The sequence below is a fragment of the Bison bison genome, unplaced genomic scaffold (assembly GCF_000754665.1).
Source record: "Bison bison bison isolate TAMUID 2011002044 unplaced genomic scaffold, Bison_UMD1.0 scf7180017864456, whole genome shotgun sequence".
In the NCBI taxonomy this organism is placed as follows: Eukaryota; Metazoa; Chordata; class Mammalia; order Artiodactyla; family Bovidae; genus Bison; species Bison bison.
In genome coordinates, this window is record NW_011495018.1 from 16,518,079 (window position 1) to 16,538,538 (window position 20,460).

Genomic DNA, 20,460 nt, shown 5'->3' on the forward strand with positions numbered 1-20,460 from the left:
GCAGTCCATGGGGTCGCAAAGAGTCGGACACCACTGAGTGACTTCACTTTCACTTTTCACTTTCATGCATTGGAGAAGGAAATGGCAACCCACTCCTGTGTTCTTGCCTGGAGAATCCCAGGGATGGGGGAGCCTAGTGGGCTGCCATCTATGGGGTCCCCCAGAGTTGGACATGACTGAAGCAACTTAGCAGCAGCAGCAGCAGTACAAACCAACATTGGTCTCCAACGTCAATTTGGATGTTAATGTTTTCGAGGTGAACTTTTTGGGGAGATGGAGTAGACTTATGTCAGGCACATGGTGTGTAATTGGCAACTATCCAGGAGAGCCTAAGCCAAGAGACAACCGCATGCCAGAAACCCCAAGAGGCAAGGCAGCCCCACGTGGCAGACACGAGCACTGATCTTTGAGCCCCTTGTGGGGCCAGTGCCATTGGCTTCAGCTTCTAAGGCTGTTGGTATGAAAAGTTTGGTCAGTCAGACAAATATCTTTCCCGCCTTAGCTTTTTTCTCTTTTCCTCAAATTGCCATGTGCAGAGAAGAGGCTGGGACAGTGCCCAGCGATAGACTGAACATTTGCTACCTCTTCTCTTACAGGCGGGTGACAAACATTACCACCCGAGTTGTGCACGATGCAGCAGATGCAACCAGATGTTCACAGAAGGAGAGGAAATGTATCTGCAAGGTAAGGTGGTCTGGAGTGGGGAGAGAAAACTGGGCTATGTTTGTTTGTTTTGAAGAGAAGGAGGCATTTCATTAGCTGCAAGGCTACCCAGATCCCAAATGAATGTAGCCAAATGTGACCTCATCAGTTAGTATTAATCAGCCAAGCAATTGACATGCTGGCAGTGAGCCCCTGAGGCTGTTAACAAACGAGTGGATTGCTTATGGATGAATGGATTGAACTTGATGCCATGGAGATAAGGCAGGAGGAAAGATCAGCTAGGCCTCAGGAACCCCCAACCCCCAGGAATATGCTTGGGAAACAAAAGATCAAAAGAGGAAATGAATGTCTAGAAATGTTACATACTGGATGGTTATAATACTTGGTTTTTCTCACTTTACTTTCCTGGGAGAAGGATTTTGGGGGGCCTCCCAGTATGCTCTTATCCAGGCTTTTAGGAAGAAGAAAATTTCATATTTGGCGAATTACATCACAGATGTTCTTCATCCCATGAAGATGAGATCGCTGTCATAGTGAAAGAGAGAAGGACAGAGAGTGAGAGAGAACACACCCAAAGTTCCTGACAGCGAAGTTGAGAGGTTTCTGATGCCAAGGAAATGCTCATTACCAGAGGGCCATTCAATTCTTTTTAATGAAAATAATTTTGAGAAATTTTCCCTATGTACAGCTATGATTAGCTTTTATCTCCTCTAAAATTCTGAAGCTTTTAAGAGAGTTTTAGGGAAGGATTCTCCTCCAGTCAAACAGTACCATCTGTGCAAGCATTTTACTATTTTTAGCTGGAAAGAGTCATTAAATAGACAAGGGCTGATCAGTAAAATTAGCAAGAATATAAGAGCTATTGCTTGTTCAGTTTGCTAATTACTGGTTCTCATTGGCCTTTGCATGTCATTTCTTCATCTCTGCACATAACACTATGTGTAGTTTTAATGAATGGTTTGCTTTGCTCTTGATTTTTGTTTTTACGAAACTAAGAAAAGTCTCCAGAAACGATTCTTGAGTACTAGATCAAAGCTTTGGCTGCTCTCCCCTTAAAGAACGCTAGCTGTATGAGAAATTGACAACCCAGACATCCTTTTTAGCTTTAGAATGATTTCTCTGAAAAAATTACAGTGGAAAATCTCACTGAATTTTAAAGGGCCTGATGAAGGCAAGTGACAAGCCCCAAATCTGTGGTCTCATATGGGCTTTATATGACACATTTCCCCCCAGGACAAACTGTGAATCCTTGGGAGCAGTAGACAGGTGTCACTTTACATGTTCAGCATGGAGCAGATTTATTCTTCAGTTGGTCTCCAGGCTGTTTTAGATCTAATGTGTCAGTCACGGCACTCACCATCAAAGACCCAAGAGTGTACATCACCCCAAGAGTGTCTGCTAAGAACTGAGACTCAGGGCTCTGGGTGCACCTCTGTATGTTCACAGAGTTCTGCAAGCTGAGTAAAGAGGGTGATTTCAGGCTGTACACAAGTACAGCACATTCATACTATAGATAAACAACGCTGGGAATTTGGGCTATGTTCCGCATTTGAGCATCGTGAATCTTTGATGGAGTTGGGCTCTGGTGTTCTTTGCCACATCCTTGAACAATGAGCAGCTTCGTCTTCCCCAGCATCTCATGTTCTCTCTGGCTTGCATTCCCTGTGGTGTGACCTCTGGAGGACAGTTCAATGCCTTGTGCACCCCCAGGGTTCTGGGCCAGGATGTCCACTCAGTAGAACCTCTGCAGTGCACCCTGCTCCGCTTCCAGCCCTGCTGCCCACCCTACCTCCCCCCGGCTCTCCACATTAAGAGGATTTCTGTGCTTTGAAGCCAGCCTCAGAGTAAAAGCCAGTGCTGAATGGACTATGTGTCTGTCTGGCTTTGGTTTGATTTTTTGGCCCTGGGTTAAGCAAGATAGAAATGACTGCTAAATAGGGATTAAAGTATTATTCTGATATAAAATGTATTTACACTGTCATCAATTTAATAGTATTTTTAGCTCAGTGGTGTAAAATAATTCAAGAGTTATTTTAATTTGATAGCTTTTCAGGAGAGAAAGAGTTCAACAGTGAAATGTAAAGCATAAAATATTCATACAGAGACTCATATTAAGTTTATATCATTGACATTGTCCTGCACAGACAACCTCATGACTCTTTTAACAATTTAAATGTAGCCAGAATAAATTTACAAATTTAGGCAAAAAAAAAACTGTTTTCAACTTAGTAACTATTTGCTGAAGTCTTTTTAAGTCCCTCTTCAAATTCTTCCACCATTCCCACGTTTGAACGTATTCTTGTGTGAACGTAGGACTTACATGTAGACCTTAGCCATGAATTACATACATTGTATACCTAGGCAAAAAAAAATTGCATAGGCAGGCATTGAATTCTTATAAGAAAAGAGCTTTCTATTGGATATAAGTGTTTTGCTTAGTTCTGTGATACTGGTACCATCCAAGAAAGCGCCTTAAATTCCTGTAAAGTGAGGCATTGACCCAGGACCAGAAAACAACACTTAAGTAGTAACTTCACTAGTTTAAAAGTAAAGACCTTTTAAAGTTAACTAAAAGGTTAAAAAGTTAAAGGAAAACTTGTGGATTTGTAATGTAAGTTTCAAACTTTCTGCTAGTTGGATTGATTTCCTGTGTCTGTGTAGGTAACTGTATAATTGAAGCAACAAAAAAAATTTGGTGCGTTTTGCTTCTGGATATAGATGATCTGGTTTGACTTTATTGCCCTCATCTAAATTGCTTGGTTGTTTTGATGTTATATAAACATGGCTTATGGCTTATATTTCTGAAATTAAAAGTAGATATTGGGAAGTACACAGACATTACTTTTAAAGAATAATGAAAATGAAAAATGAAACTTAGTTGCTCAATACGGACTCTTTGTGACCCCATGGACTGTAGCCTGCCAGGCTCCTCTGCCCATGGAATTCTCCAGGTACTGGAGTGTGTAGCCTGACCTTCTCCAGGGGATCTTCCCAACCCAGGGATTGAACCCTGGTCTCCCACATTGCAGGCAGATTCTTTACCATCTGAGCCACCAGGGAAGTCCCCAAAGGACAATGATAACATTTGGAAAAAAAAAACACTGCCCAGTTGAGAACTAAATGTCTCTTTCATCAAGACACTCTTGTGCCAGATGAGGGGCCTCTGTGGGCTAGGATTATAACTGTTAAGAACAAGCTCAGACTAGACGCAGAAAACTCACCTGGAATTTGAGCTATCATGGTTCACTTGGGCACAGGGCCTCTCTCAGAAGTTCTGTGTAATAGGACCGTGGCTGCTTTCCATTTCCTTTACTCTTAGATGTGCATTGTCTTTCCAGGTTCTACCGTTTGGCATCCCGACTGTAAGCAATCAACCAAGACTGAGGAAAAGCTGCGGGTAAGGAAGGCTTTGGCACTGTGACGGCAGAGGTACTTGCTGTCCATCGTGTTGACGGTCACTGATTCTTGGGACTGCAGTTTGGGTGAAATTGCTTCTTAGGACTTTTTTTTCCCCTTCTATCACAGACCAAGTAGAAAGGCCATTTGGCCAGAAAAAGAGGTTTCCTCCTACCTTCCACTGATGGTGATTCTTGTTTCAAATGCTTGTGTTAGACAAAATAAGCCTTGCTTCATGTATCAGGTTCTTAGGAAAGCATTCAAGGGGCAAAGTCAAGTTCTAGGTCCAATATCTGGTGACTTCCTCACCAGAGGAGGATGTTTTTTGTACTTCATCCATCACATCACTCAATCCAAACTCTGCAGCCATTGCTCAGCTCTTGCTACATTTGATTGGCCTCTCAAATCCAAGTTCACCAAGTAGCCTCCATCTCCAAAAGCTGATGATTTGTTAGATAAAAAACCTTTGGGGAAAGTCATGATGAGCTCAGACGAGTCAGTGGGAACAAGTGTCCTTGATTGTTTTTGTAACTGAAACCTTAGGTAGCATCAAAATATTTTCAAAACTCCCTGGAACATGGATCACACGGAGGATAGACTCTATCTTTCACCTGTTTTTCCTTTCTTTCCTTTGGTTTTTTAGCATTTCTCTCAATTCTAAAGCCTTCCCTTGATCTTAGTCTGTTCTCAGATCACCACCAGGAGACAATATTCTACCTGTTTCAGAAGCAAAGAGCTGTACACAGCTGCAGGGCCATGATCATAATCTGTTTCTTACTCAGATTCCCCTAGTTTTTCGCTTGGGCTGTGAAGTATTTTTCAGAGCAGTAATCAGACTAGACCCCAGTCCACAGTCCCTTCATTTAACTACCTTAGTGGTTCCCTTTGAAACAGCTGGACTACACCACCTGGTGTTTCAGGGAAAAGAATGGACCAAATTTATTTTTTGAAGCCATGCTATAGATGAGATGGTTAGGTAGCATGACCAACTCAATGGAGATGAGTTTGAGCAAGCTGCAGGAGATAGTGAAAGACAGGGAAGCCTGGTGTGCTGCAATTGATGGGGTCACAAAGAGTCGGACACGACTTAGCAACTGAACAGCAATATTCTAGAATGTGGAATCATTTCTTCTTTATCTGCTGTTAGCAGGCGTAAGAAGCTATATATGTGATCCCCAGCAGTCACACAGCTGCTACATCATTGTGGCCTGATTACTAACGTGTCATTTGTGAAGGAGTGACTTGGCTTCAGAGAAATGATTATCAGAACCCCCCCATTTTTTTTTGGCCTGCCACCCCTGGGAATGACAGCTCTTATTTTCATTTTTCAATATCTTTTCTTTATTCTCAGTGAAGTTCTTGTCTGCCTAGAAGCTCTATTTCCTCTGCTTTTGTTTTTTCAACTGGCATCTGTAAGATCAGATGGAGATATTTTGTCATTTGCGTAATTTAGAGACTTGTCCCTTGCCTGTGACCCTGAATAAAAACGGATGTCTTAAAATTCAGTTAATATGACCAGACTTTAAGCGGAGGGGGAAAAATCACTTTTTCTCAAAATAATGGAGTAAAGACCAGACAAACTGGAGAGGAACTTGTTCACCAATATTAGGATGATTTGCGGAGAAGGCGATGGCACCCCCTCCAGTACTCTTGCCTGGAAAATCCCATGGATGGAGGAGCCTGGTAGGCTGCAGTCCATGGGGTTGCTAAGAGTCGGACATGACTGAGCGACTTCACTTTCACTTTTCATTTCCGTGCTTGGAGAAGGAAATGGCAACCCACTCCAGTGTTCTTGCCTGGGGAATCCCAGGGTCGGGGGAGCCTGGTGGGCTGCCGTCTATGGGGTCGCACAGAGTCGGACATGACTGAAGTGACTTAGCAGCAGCAGCAGGATGATTTGATCCCTGTTTCGACATAGAACTTCAGCTTGAGCGTGTGTACCTAGCCCTCTCATCTGTCAGTCAGACAGGTGCACGCTGGAAGTTGCCAGCCTCTGGGATTTTTGATGACTCATGGATGCTTTGAAGCGGGTTATTGTTATAAAATGCTGGCACCTTAAAGATAGTGCTTACTGTCACTTTAATCACAGGAATGCAGAATTCAGTGTGTAACTTGTAGATGCTCTCCCCAAACCAGCCTCGTAGCTGGTGGTCTGCACTGTCTTTACAGTGTTGCCCTTGGTGGTTGAATAATCATTTTTATTCCATCCCTGATGAAGTCTTCTGGGAGACAAAGAGAGGAATGCTAACGAGGCCAGACTGAATGGAATGTGTCCTTTCTCTGTAAGGACTGCTTGAATTTGCAGATTGTCCTACTAAAATGGCTTCAAAAAAATCAACCCTCTTGATCGCATCTTGATGGAACTCTTTGGATAAGATTATGAAAACAACTAGTGAGATACTTCCACTCATTCTGGCCGAGAGGAGCTGTAGTTTTTTCTCCCTTTAGTGAAACTTTTTTCTCCTAAAGCCAGCATTTACCACTTGGGAGGTCTGGCCGGCCCCCAGCTCACTCACTCGGTAGTATGGGTGATGTACCTCTAAGAAGACGAGGTTCTGATGCACCCCAAGTGGGGCACATGTTGATGCTGATGGGATTTAAAAAAGAGGCTAGATTTTGAAGAAGGAGCAACTCTTGTGCTCTCTTAAGGGTGTGTCTATGGAGGACAGCCTTGAGCCAGGACTTTCAGGCCTTTTTCCCTGTGTCACATCAGTTCAGTTACCATAGCAAAATGAAAATGTTTTAAGGATCTTTCAACAACCCCACTGAGTAATCCACATTCTCCAGATTTCAAGAACTGGTGGGGTGTTTGTAATAACAGACTCTCAAGAACATCTGTCAGTGGCTTCATTGCCTTCTAACTCTTCATATGTAAGAATATTTCAGCCAAAATAAATGGAAAGAAATGATGGGGAGGGGGAAGGTTGGAACATAGGTAAATATACTGTAACGTAAAGACCAGTTAGGGAATTCCCTGTAAGTCTCATTGTTAGGACTCGGCACTTTTACTGCTGAAGGCATGGATTCAATCACAGATTGGAGAACTAAGATCCCGTAAGCCACGTGGGGTGGCCAAAAGAGAAAGAAAATGAAGACCAGTTATTATGCTTTCAACATGGACTTTAAAAATACACACACACACACCCCACCCCCGACTAAAGTGATTCCACATCGTTGCTGTTGTTTAGTTGCTCAGTCGTGTCCAACTCTTTGTGATCCCAAGCACTAGCCCACCAGGCTCCTCTGTCTATGGGATTTTCCAGGCAAGAATACTGGAGTGGGCTGCCATTTTCTCTTCCAAAGGGACCTTCCCGACCCAGTCTCCTGCATTGGCAAGTGGGTTCTTTACCACTGAGCCACCAGGGAAAACCTGATGTCACTTATCACTTATCGAATTAGTTTTCCTAAAGGTATTTTTGTTGATAGTGTTTCTGAATCGAGGCTATTTCTTTCTTCACTCTTCCCTTTTTCATGTTTCACGACAGCCCCCAAACATCCGTCGATCTCCGTCTGATTTCTTTTATCCCAAAAGTCTGATTCGACGCACAGGACGGTCCCCGTGTCTGCAGGTTGGCACCGTGTCTGAGCTGAGGCTCGGGGCCGCTGTGCCGGGGGCCCCAGGCTTCTGTCGCTTTTCCTCCCCTTGCTGCTTTCCCCACATAACTCTGGGCTCCCAAAGAGGCAGATGCTTTTTCTCACCCCACGGAGTGCATCTCACATTCTGATTCTGGCTGTTTCCTGCTCTAGACAGTGTTTTCATTTAGAGTGGTGGCTAAAGCATTGTCTTCAGGACAGCGAGCTCATTGGAAACCACTGTTTCGGTCCTGTACTCTACTCACACATTTGTTCGCTGAACAAATATTTGCCAAGTACCCAGGTACAGTAAGGAAGAAAAGACAGGTACATAATTATTAAAAGATATTGAAACATATCACAGCATAGGGATCGTAAACATCAAGGCAGATCAGGTGAGGGAAAGGGGCTTAAGGGGCACTTCCTGGGAGAAGTGGTCTCTGAGTTGAGTTTTGGAGGCTGGATGGGATTTGAACACATAGAGATGATGAGAAAGGGGTGGGCCTGACGAAAAGAGCAACAGAAGTGTGGAGCTGGGGAAATGCAGTACTTGGGGAAGGAGAGGTTTGGCTCGAGGAAGGAGTGGCAAAGTGGAAAAGAGAACAAATAAGACTAGCTACAGCTCTGCAGAGGCGAGAAACTGACATACTCTCTCAATGGCTCTCCTTAAGAATCCCTGCCAAGTAGCTGTCCTGATTCCCATCTTACAGATGGAAAGACTGAGACCATCATAGTGAACTAACTTCCCCAGAGTTCTCCCAGCGGTAAGTGGAAGAACTGAGATTGGAGCCGGTAACTCATGTTCTTTCCACTGTCCTACAAGGAGAGAGTGAGAGAGAGAGCTGGGAAGACACAAAGAGGAGAGCATGAAATACTGGCCAAGTCTGATGGTGCCCAAGGAAGAGACAGGGTGTAAGGGCGGCACCATCTTTCCAGAGCATCCCCTGGAACCTGGGAGAGTCCTCAGCCAGCTCTCCAGATGAGCGGCGAGGCAGGAGATTGTGTTCCCTGCACACGCTTGACCTTCTTTCGGGGTTTCTGAGAATCAGTTGAAACCTTGGCCCGTTAAGTTACAAGTGACTTTCACGGCCCCAGCTCTGTCCAGATGAAACCCATCATGCAGCTCTGTTGACACTCAGGGTTGCGACACAGCTCTTTAGTCTGGGCTTGACGCCCGTGCCTGTTTTCTCTGCCTGCCAGAACTGCACGATGGCCCAGGACAGTTTGGGTTTGGGTCTACTTTCATTAAAGCTGTACCTGCTTTCTTTAAATGATTTGAAAGATAGAAGTACAGAGTTTCAGAGGGGAAAGAAACCTTTTAGACATCAACCCCTGGAGTTTCTCTACCTACAGAGTGAAGTCAGTCCAAGGTGTTGCAGGTCAAAAGGAGCAACACTTATCCGTAGATTCCAGGCCCTGAGTGTACTGCATTGGCCCGTGAAGCTGGGTTACTTCAACTTATATTTGTCACATGATCTTCATCTATCTTAAACCTTTGGCTCCAACAGCAGAGTTTCACATACAGTTAACATACAGTGTCATGAATCCAGAGGAACAGCCAGAAATTATTCCCATTGCAAGTGAGTTCTTAGAATTAGTACCTACTTGGCAAGAAATTGCTTTTTCAATAGCTTTTGGTTTTTTCCCTGAAAGTATGCTTTATAACTCAAATAGTGTTTTATTTTGTTAGCCTAAGGCTATTGCCAAGTGATTCACTTTCATGACTTTAAGAAAAATACCATCAACTGTGAAATTTTTTGGTCTTCTCCAGACCCTTACATTTAAGAGATGTGGTTGCCTGAGAAGAGAGAGAAAAAAGAAGAAAAGAGACAAAGAGGTCTATTTTGAAAACCTTCTCTCTTCCTACCCTGTTGTTAAGCATGGGTATCTAATTCCCATTGTCGAACCTTAAATATCAGTAAAGTTAACTGTAACCCTGTCATAGAAAGGTATAAATCACTTGGGACCCAGCAGAGAAAATGAGCCATTTGACAAGCTCTTGCTTCACCCATTGGCCATCATGGCTTATCAAAACCTTTGAGAAGCCTGAAAATGCCAAAGCAATTCTCAAGCCACCCAGATATTTTGGTCTTTTAAATACTGTTGACTACACAGTAGTTCATTTCACCAGATTAGTATCAAGTACCTTTAGTGTTAGATACACTGTACCCCTTGCAGGGACTTTCAGCACTTCATGCCCTGGAAATAAGCCTGGTTTTATTGTAGAGGAAGGTCATTTTATTTTTTATTTTCTGAAATCTCTTCTTATTTCCTCTTGCTGAATTACAGGTAAAAGAAAATGGTGAGGAAAAACATTACTAATTTGGCCAAAAAGTTCATTCAAGTTTTTCTGCAAGATGTTATGGGAAAAAACCCAAACAAAGTTTTTGGCCAGCCCAATAGAATGACCTAAGAAAAATATATTCTGGTTTCACTTACTTGGAAGAGTTCTATAAGAAAAGCAAATTTTGTCTACAGGGAAAGGTCGGTAATTCATTATAAACAAACCACACCATATTCCCAGGACCAAGTTTGTAGTAATCTGGAGTGGATCACTTGCTTTTGTTCTAAAAAGGGGCTTCTGGGCTGTGCCTTTGGAGGCTAAAGCATGAATGGCTGCCATCCAAAGTGGGCATGAGTTTTTTTTCTCTTCTGAAACTAACACTCACTGTATTATAACGTATGCACTTGCAGACCCATAATATACCAAACAAATACTGTGTGTCTATTTCTGCAAAGGAGCTAATTAGAGGCTGTAAGTATATCTACAATAAGGAAATTATGCTATTGGTTACTGTTTTATTAATGTTGCCACCAGACATACCACTTTATTCCCAGCTTTCTCTCTGTTCAGATATTTTATTCTTTTTGGTGTATCAGAATGTACAGGTGTGAAGATTTATCCTGCACAGTGAGGACTCTTGGCCATAGTAAAGGCTAATGGTGGTTGCACACCTGGTTCTGGAGAAGATACTGTGCCTTCACTACTCAGGGCACAGGTTCGATCCCTGATCGGGGAACTAAGATCCTACAAGCTGGTGGTGCAGCCAAAACTAAACCAAAAATAAAAGCAAAAACAAACAAAAAAACTGAAAGGATTTCCTCTTTTGACTTAGCAGTGAATATTTAATATGTTAAGATTTTTTAAAGTATTCCTTCTTCTGCAGCTATTATCACCTCCTTGTCTGGTGAACTTCGACAAAAACCCAAGGCAGGTACTGTCAACCTTAGCAGCACTTCGTATAAGGTGTCAACTACCTTATATGAGTAGCGGTCCCGTAGGCCCTCATACGACCTCTCTGATCTGGGATCCAGTTGCCTGTAGTTCTTTCCCTTCTTAGAGCATGGCTTAGGATGAATGCAGACTAGATGAACATAGCTGTTACTCCCCAGCTCCTGTGGGGTGAGGGGAGGTCTGGGGCAAGAGGGCTCTCCAGCTGTCTGCTTCTAAGAAGGGACCGGGTGTGTGGGGCGGCCCACGATTGGAAATAAACAAAAATGTCATTTCTCTGGTTAATTTCCAGGCAAAGCTCCAGTAAGTGTTTTTAATGGTAAACATTTAAAGATGTTTGAGAGCTGGCGAATTTCTTCGGTGTAATTTTCATCCTGTGACTGTGCCTTCCGAAGTGTGGAACAGGTGGACAAAGTCAAGGCTTAAGGGAAACAGCAAGTGAAATGTAGTTAGAGAGTTTTTTTTAAGTTTTGTACAGAAAACAAAAAGATGTGCATTTTTCAAGCATCTACTATTAGCGATCAAATGTCATTTTTTCCTCTTTCATGTTGAAATGAACTACTAGTCTGGTGAGACCTCTCTTTGTTGATTTCTTTCTTTCCTTTGAGGAAAAATAAAAAGCCTTTTTGAAACTGAAAGTAGGTATGTGAAGATGTGCTGGAGAAATAAATGTAAATTTAGACACTTTCTTTATGAAAGTGCTTTTCTTGCATGAACCACATACAACTAGAAAGTTCTTACTGAAGGATCCTTTTCTCTTGTTGCCAAAATGAGGATTAAAGGCTAATCTTGTTGGCAAAGTCCTTTGAAAGATCATAGACTGTTTATAATCCTTCTTATATCTACCTTGCTTTTCCCATGCTTTCCTCTACCTTCCCTGCCCCCCAAAGATGGCATCAAAAGAAAAAACTGAATTTTTCCAACTGAGCTTTCAAGTTGTTTTTTTCTGTAAGGCATGAAGGAAAAAGCGAGAACAAGTAGATTGCATCTGCTTTAACAGCTTCATCACAGCTCTATAGGTTTGGTTTTTTTCCCTCTGTAGAACAGAAGTGGGAAGACCTTTGGGGATAAATATTTGGAATTATCTTCATTTATAATATAGGCAAGAAGGTAATTGTGTCTATCACAGCTCTCATAGAGAATTCCACAGACAAAGCCTGTTGACTCATTTGGGTTCTTGATTTAATTCGGTGAATCACTGTTGTGAACTTGGTTATCTGAATGGGATGAAACAGTAATTTAGATGAAATAATTGCACGTAAAGATCATCTGTAGAAATATGGATTGTCTATAACTTTGTTACCACCTGAAGAGGTGACACTAGAATTAAGTTAATGATAAAGAAGAAACTGTCAGTGGGATTTGAAAGAGGGAAAACATGTCAGGAAGCTGTTGCTTTTGAGATTAAGATGAGCCTTAATTCTGAGTGTGTGGATATGAGCTGTCATGTCAGAAGACAGCTCTGTGCCTTTTGGTGTTGAAGGCCATCAAACACTATTAGCAAGTTGTATATTAATTAGGGGGCAAACACAGCTAGAAGAAGAAAAGGGGGGCTTCAGTGATAAACAAGACGTTCATTTAAAATTCAGCATGTCTCTTTTCCTTCTTGTTTTAAACTACTATCAAATTACATTTGCTTTTAGGTCTTAAACCATTTGGATTTCTTTTGTCATATGATGTAATATTAGGAATTGGCTCTTTTTAAATTAACACTTTAAAACACAGAGAAAATAAAATGCAACATGTTTAGAAGGCTAGAAGTTTAGAATTGAAATGTAAAATTCTAAATATTTAAGATTCCAACTCAAAAATAATAGTCCCACTTTTAGGAGTAAGTGTTTTTATCTTCAGAAGAGAGACTGCTAACCTCTGCTGGTTGAGCAAACACACCAGCGTGGGGAGCCGTTAGGGGCTGTGGCGTAAGTGGCCCATCCCTGTGGTACCATTTAACTTGGAGCACGGTTCACGAGGGAGCAGACAGGAGTTATCCTGGCAGATCAGACAGGCTTGAGCAAGTTCTCTGCCATCCATTATGGAAGGGTGATAGTAACTAGAGCCTAGACGCCAGCTGGAGAAGTTGTTGTCTTGGGAGGGTACAGATTCGTTCCATGGAGTTCTCAAGAAAGGGAAGGACATTTGTCAGCTCTGGGTGGGACCACTGCCCCATCCACAATAGTTAACTATTGAGACAGTTAACTTACCTGAGTTCTGATGGGAAGGTCTCCAAGGGTGAGAACTTGAGGGCAGTCTGGTCATTGGAGCTCACATCCAAAATGACTGTCCAGTCATGAGGACCAGGACAGAGAGAGTCCTGCCCTTCATTATTTAAGATGCTGGCAAAGAACTCCAGTCTCACCTCTGTTGTCCGGAAAATGCTGGGTCTTCATCATGTGTGGGGCAAGGTACTTGGAGCTTTGTATGTATTGTTTCATTTCTCACTAGGAAAGAGGTGTTGTATGTACCCTCTCCTCCATTCTATACATAGATAAACTGAAGCGTAAGGAAGTTAAAGGGAAACAATGAAAGAGTGAGAAAGGGAAGGAAAGGGAAAAAAAGACACTCGTGTAATGTCATACAACCAATAGAGCCAATATATGCGTCAAGGTATTCGACTCCAAAGCCAGCCTTTGAACCCCCCTAGATTATGCTATACAGAACTGTATTTTATTCCATTATTTCATTTTAAACAGGAAAACAACTTAGGACCCCTATGAGAAAATAGGCAAGCAAGGGCGTAACTCAACCCATAAGCAAGATGTCTGTGGAAGTAAAATTGACAGTAAGGTTAGGAGGCCAGAATAAAGCTAAAACAAACAGGGGCGAATGCAGTGAAAGACAGCAGGTTCTGAACCTCCAACACGTTGTCACTGTTTCTGAAATACACCAAGTGGTCTGAAGACACACTGGGCACAGTGATCTCAAAAAAGAGCCAGAGCAGCGGTGGATTTGTTGAACGTTGGCTTGACTTCAAAAACTGACTATGAAACTCTCAAATCTTTATTTTGCAATCAGAGAAGCCAGGGCAGTTGGATGCAAATTGGAAGTGACTGCAATCTGAAGACAATGGAACTTGAGAAGAATTTTTGGATGTTAATACCTTTAGCCCAACAATATTAAAACAGTAAATGAGTAAGATAAATGCTTCAGAGAAAGCCTGTGTCACTCACAGGATGCTCAATCCTGTGAAGAATGGAGAGAGAGAGACTGAGCTGGGGACAGGCTGGTTCAGCCAAGAGATCTTTTCCAGCCGAGTATTTCTCCATCTCTGGAAGGGAGCACTCAGGGCCCTTTCCTGATCCCTGTGCGCCTTCTTCCCCAGCTGTATTCCTATCAGGGTGCATAGTACATCAGAGGAAGAAACACTTCAGAGCCACCCCCAGGTCCATTGTTAACAGGAAACAAACAAAGGGTACCTGACCCACATTTTGGCAGAAATAAGGATGAGGAACGTGGGAGAGACCCCAAAGCTCAGCGTGCACTTTGGCTATTCACACAGTGTCCTCATGGCTTGTTAATGAAAACAAGCCATTGTCATAGCAACACCAGCAACCCAAAACATCTGACTCTCCTGGGGAACACCCTCTCCCACCCCACCCCAACAGCGAGCTATTACAGGCTTCTTAGAAGCTTCCAAGTGGCAGTCAAAACACTTTCAGTTAGCATGCACTCTCTCCTGCTAGTTCATCTCCTTATTTTTCTTTTACTTTCGCCTCGTTTGTCCCAAAGCCATGGTGATGAAAAGTAAATGGCTACCCTTGCCCTCCGATGTGCGCAGAAAATTTAGCGCAGGGATTAAGAGCTCAAGCTCTGCCTTTAAAGCATCTGGCTTCAAATCCTGACCCTTGCCCACCTGTGCAACTTTCCCGTCATTTAGAAAGCAGGGGTGTTGGCAGAATCTCCTTCCTGGGGTTATTGGGGAGATTAAACGAGAGCATACTTGGGGAGTGCTCAGCACAGGGCCTGCCACAGAGTAAGTGAGTAAGAAATGCTCAGTACTGCTAATCTCATGTTGTTGCCTAAGAGGCCTCATTACTATATCAAGTTTGGCAAATGTTAGATCCTGGCAACTTGAAGCTGAAGGACTGCCTGTAGTAAATGATTGTCTTCTCTGTCCATGGAATTCTCCAGGCAAGAATACTGGAGTGGGTTGCCGTTTTCTTCTCCAGGGGGTCTTCCCAACCCAGGGATTGAACCTGGGTCTCCTGCATTGCAGGCAGATTCATTACCACTGAGCCACCAGGGAAGCCCAGTTATCCCACAGAGAGGGTTACTGGCTCAGCTTTCTGAAGCGGGCGCATCTCTCTTTATAGGAAGGCTGCACTTTGGTGGTGTCCCTTGTATGTTTTGATTGGCAGATTGATCCAGGAGTTGGATTTGGGGAGTCCTGTTATTACATGAATCCTTTCTTTGGTAATATATTCAGATGTGGGGATTCTATCATCTTGAGATACTCCTGTGATTGGAAAATTGTCACTCGAGGAGGAAAGTGCTTGTACAAGGAGGGAGGGCCGGAAGGGTCGAGCCTGGCTCGCCTCCACTGTGCCCTGTGCACTCTCCACCCTCTGCCCCCCTTATGTCTCAGAGGTGTCAGGGACCCTGGTGAGAACGACTGATCCCACCCCTCCAGTGGATTCTTACCGTCAAAGCAGGTCCAAGCACTGCCTGCCTCAAGGTGACCAGGTGGGCTTGCTTTCCTTGTTTCAGATGTGAGGTCCATAGTGATACAATATCCTTGTTTTTAGAGGGGGTTCTTGGGACTCAGTTATACTCACATCAGGATCCCGAAATATCAGCAGAAACAGTATTCCTAACACAGATCTATAAATCATCCTGTCTAAGAAATAGCGGCATGGAAGGGAGAAGCCTTCTAAGACCAGGCCTTTGGTGTCTTTGCAGAGCTTTCCGGAACATACCAAGCAGGGGTTGGGGGGCTGTTAATCCCAGTTCATGCATTGCCTCCATCTTCCGTCACCATCCCTCCCTCTCAGGGTTCTCTAAGTCTGTGTTACAAAGTCCACTTTATACTTTCCCTGGTGGCCGACCACGGACCTTAACTCAGTGACCTTCCATGCGGTTAAGTGCAAATCATGTAATTAATATGAGTCAAGTATCCACAAACTGAGTAGTTGCTTGCAAATAATACATTCTCATTCCCACAACAAATATTTATGCCTGCTCTGTACCTGTGCAAAACGGTGGGCACTGTAGGTGGTAAGAAAAGAAGCCCTCTGAGGCCAGAGGCCATAACTAAGGGTAATGAGCGAGATCGACATGATGACGAAACCAACAAGTACGGCATTTTTCATTTTATTCGTGAAGGAGAAAGCAGGATTAATGCGAGGAGAGAAAACAGCAAGCCACCAACTCTGGAGGAAGGGAACAGACACGGCTTCTTGGAGGAGGTGATATTTAAGCCAAGACTGAAGGAGGGAAGAAAAGTGAAACGGGGGATGAGGGCACGCTTCTCAGGTCGAGGAAGCAGCAAGGACAAGGATCCTGAGGCAGTGACACGTTCCTGTCCTGTGAGTGACAGCGGGCAGTGAGTGATGCAGGAGAGGCAGGCAGGGACGAGATCCCGAGGCCCTGGGAGCGGTGACTCCATTCTTTGCAGATGCTGACGCCAAAAGAAGGGTGGTGACCATTCAGACTGTATTCTTCACAGATCTCTGTGGCCACTGGGTGCCCAGTGGATTTGCAGATGGTCGAAGGAAGGCAGGTCGAAGGCAGGAAACCCAAAGGTGAGGCCATGGCAGGAGTCCAGGCGAGCACAGGTGGTGACTGGATGGTGCTAGGGTGGTGGTCGTGGAGATGGAATGTGCTCGATGGTGGTGTCGGGGACAAGGAGAAGAAAGAAGCCCCCAGGTGCACTTTCAAGGCTGACGGCACAGTTCGTTCTCGTTGACCTTTCTTCCTCGGTTATATTTTCCCTTATTCAGAAAAGTTACAAGTCTTTCTCTTTTTAATCAGCTTAAGTCTTTAGGCAAGTATAGGGACTTCAGCCAGTCGTGATTCGGAAGCCACGGTCTGAAATCTTACATGACACTCTTTCTTTTACAGCCTACCAGGACTTCCTCTGAAAGCATTTACTCTCGACCAGGCTCCAGCATCCCTGGCTCCCCGGGTCATACTATCTATGTAAGTATCCGCTTCTGGAAGAGATACTTCCAGGCCAGGTAAGGTAGCAGACGGTAAGTGTGGACTGGATAATCTGAAAGGGAATAATTCAAAATGCTTTCTATTTCTGTTACGAGATCCAGTTTTCATTCTTGTAGATCAGCTATCTCAATCCCATTTTCCTCCAGGCGATCCAATGTTTCTGTGGATGTGACCATCAGTATAGAGTGATTGAGTAGATAACCCTATAAAATGCAGTAATGTGATACAGGACTTGAAAAATTATTGCACCTAACTTACATATAGATATTTGGAGATTAATTATATGTTTTATAATTCCAGTACTGAGTGTCCTTAAATTCTGCCACAAAGGTCTTTAAATATTTAGTTTATTAAATATGCAGTTCTTGTTTTTAGCCATCTGGGAGGATTTTTTGACCATCTGTTTGAGCTTTCCCTTCTGTGTCATAAATTTAGGAAATCCTGAAGATTAGCATTCTTCTCTATTTGATGAATTCTACTTAGACTTTCCCCCAAGCTTTTGGTGACTTTTTTTGAAAATATGAATATCTGGTATAAATTGGCAACTTTATTTTTTAAATTTATTTTATTAACATATAGTTGATGTACAATGTATCTATTTCTAATGTATAGTAAAATAATTTAGTTATACATATGTACACATATTACTTTTCATATTCTTTGCCATTATTTCACAGGATATTGAATATAGTTTCCTATACTGTACAGTCAGACCTTCTTGTTTATCCGTTCTACATAAGAAATTTTGCATCTGTTAGTCTCAAACTCCTAGTTCTTCCCACCCCAATCTCCCTCCCTCTAGGCAATCACAATTCTGTGCTCCATATCTGTGAGTCTTAAACAGGCAACTTTATAAACAGTGTGACCATGCTAAGCAAAGTATTTGGGGATTTGTTTGTTTTTAAGATTTTCACTCTTAAATAAGACATGAGATGCACTAACCACAGTTCCCCAGAGATAAGATGGCAGAATGATCTTTCTTTCTGTTTAACTTTGGCAGGCAAAAGTGGACAATGAAATCCTGGATTACAAGGATTTAGCAGCCATTCCCAAGGTCAAGGCGATTTACGACATTGAACGTCCAGATCTTATTACCTATGAGCCTTTCTACTCTTCGGGCTATGATGACAAGCAGGAGAGGCAGAGCCTGGGAGAGGTAATAAATTCCCAGAAGTCGTGAAGGGCACAACTTCTTTCTCTTTTGCCACCTGTATAAAAACTACTGATTGGAGTCAAGATAAGTCAGAGAGTCCTTCTCATTGCTCGCTGTTTGCAGGCTTCTGTAGCAGGTGCGCTGAGGTAGTCAGAAGCCTATTGCACCATCCCCTCCCCGTGGGAGGTGTGGAGAGGTGGGGAAGCAGACCAACCAAAGGAAACAACAGGGCAGGAGGAGTGAGTATCAGGACCAAGCTGGAGGGTAGAGGAGCTGACTTGCTGGGAAGGGAGCCGAAACTGGGGAGAGTCTGTGAGCAGAGGGGATCAGGGCAAGGGTCCTCTGGGGTGAGGGGGTAGCCTTGGGGCGAGCTGAAATATATTCATGGGGATCGTGAGGAGAGAGAGCACACCCCCTAAATTTTGACAACTGTGTCTTCTAGCATCGTAAGATAATTAGTATATGCAAAGAAAAAAATGTGTAGGGCCACAGTACAGCAAAGTGGTATGAGATGGGCTTCTGGAATCGAGTTACCTGGGCTTAACCCAGGGATTCCACTCATTAGTTATGTGACTTTGACCTGAGACACCCTTTATAATCCTAACTTCTTTGTAAAGCAGATAATGACAAAATCTATGTATATACCTACATATGTGCGTATATATTTACATATACATATATATATATATCTTTAATTTTTTTATTTTTCCAATCTAGGTTTGTATTTCAGAGCATAGCTCCTGGTTGAAATGATCCCTTGGGTGGGCAGTGGTGTCCGTTTACATGTAGTGCCACCTAGTGGTCACATAGCTGTAACTGCATCTGCAGCCTTTGAAGTGCAGGTTGATTGATCTTTGGCTTGGGTGGTTCAGTTGCCTTTGCCGGGCAGAGTTTCACAGAGGATAAGGGGCAAAGGAAGGTTCCTGAACAGAGTACATAGAAGCTGGTCCTACAGGGAGTGAATGAGAATTGCCTAATGTTCAAGCCATACAAGTAAGGGGAGGCGAGTTGCTTTATGGTGTTATGGGCTTTATGGTGTTATGGGCCCAGATGTTTGAGCTTTAAAGGGAACATTTCTGTGTTTGGAACCAGACTCTGATATTTACTCTCCATATGACTTTGGAAAAATTGCATATTTCCATCTCCTTATCTGTAAATTCAAGATAATAGGGACACCTACCGTAGGGGTTTTCTGTAAGGATTAAGTGAAGTATTTAGATTCTGGCACATAAGCACTCAACAGTAGCCTAGAATGATGGCCTACAGGTTTCTCTGAGCACAGAGTCTGGACTAGGTGGATGCCCTCCAGTCAGAAATCAGATGTGTTCATGAACTCGTCTCCAACCCATGAAGCTTGCAGCTTAGACAAGTTTACAAGCTGTTTCGTTATCCTTTTGATCATTAGCACTTCCATAGAATCCATATACTGCCGTTTTAGAAACAATGGAGAAGTAAGCTTGAAGTTCTGTGTAGCCATCTGTGCCTCCAGAAAGCAGATCAGACAGACCACGGGGCTCGAGGAAGTCTGGAGTACAGACGGCCAGTGACTTCTTGTACACTTGGAAAAGAAGGGCAGATTCTGAAACTGAGAAATCCGCCACTGGCCGTGTTCTTCAGAACACTTCGTTTGCATTTCATTTCTGTTTGAAAGCTTTTTTGCATTTTTAATTGTGAACATTTCATTCATTCATTTAGGAAATATTCATTGGGTACCTACTATGTGCCAGGAGCTACTCCAGTCGCTGGGAACACTTAGTTGTAAATGAATGGATTTCTTGCCCTCATGGAGCTTGCAGTGGAAAGGGAGACATAGAATAGACAGACACAGAACATAATATTACAGGGTGATATTGCTTTGATGGAAAATGAAGCAGAGTAAGGAGAAAGTACACAGGGGTCAGGGGGTGCTGAGTTGCTGCCTTAACTGGGAGGATCACAGAAGGGACTGGGTGGTAATGCATTTGAGCAGAGGCCTCACTGAAAATGGGGAGTGCGCCCTGCGGGTGTCTGAGTGGAAAGCACTGCTGGCAGAGGACACAGCACGTGCAAAGGCCCTGAGGTGGGAGAGGGCTTGGTCGGCTGACGGCCTCGAGGAATCCTAGAAAGATGGAAGCCAGAAGGTGAATGGTGGTGAGGTCGACAAGGCCTCCTGGGGAAGATGCCACCGAGGCGGTCACCATAACATATTACATGATTAATTACTGTGGTTATAACTTAGTCAGCAACTGTGCTTACCAAATTCTGTGTTTCAGTAGACACTGTAACTCATGGTGGTAAACCATGAATA

General features: G+C 43.4%; 1 protein-coding gene across 1 annotated transcript in view; it reads left to right on the top strand.

Moving 5' to 3' along the window:
* Nucleotides 1-20,460, top strand: part of ABLIM1 (actin binding LIM protein 1) — a 216,003-nt gene that overhangs the window by 164,700 nt on the left and 30,843 nt on the right. Inside the window, exons 7-11 of the mRNA XM_010859295.1 lie at nt 597-684; nt 4,002-4,060; nt 7,545-7,628; nt 16,922-16,999; nt 18,021-18,176. Of these exons, the coding sequence (XP_010857597.1) occupies nt 597-684; nt 4,002-4,060; nt 7,545-7,628; nt 16,922-16,999; nt 18,021-18,176 (465 nt within the window). The remainder of the gene's footprint in view (nt 1-596; nt 685-4,001; nt 4,061-7,544; nt 7,629-16,921; nt 17,000-18,020; nt 18,177-20,460) is intronic.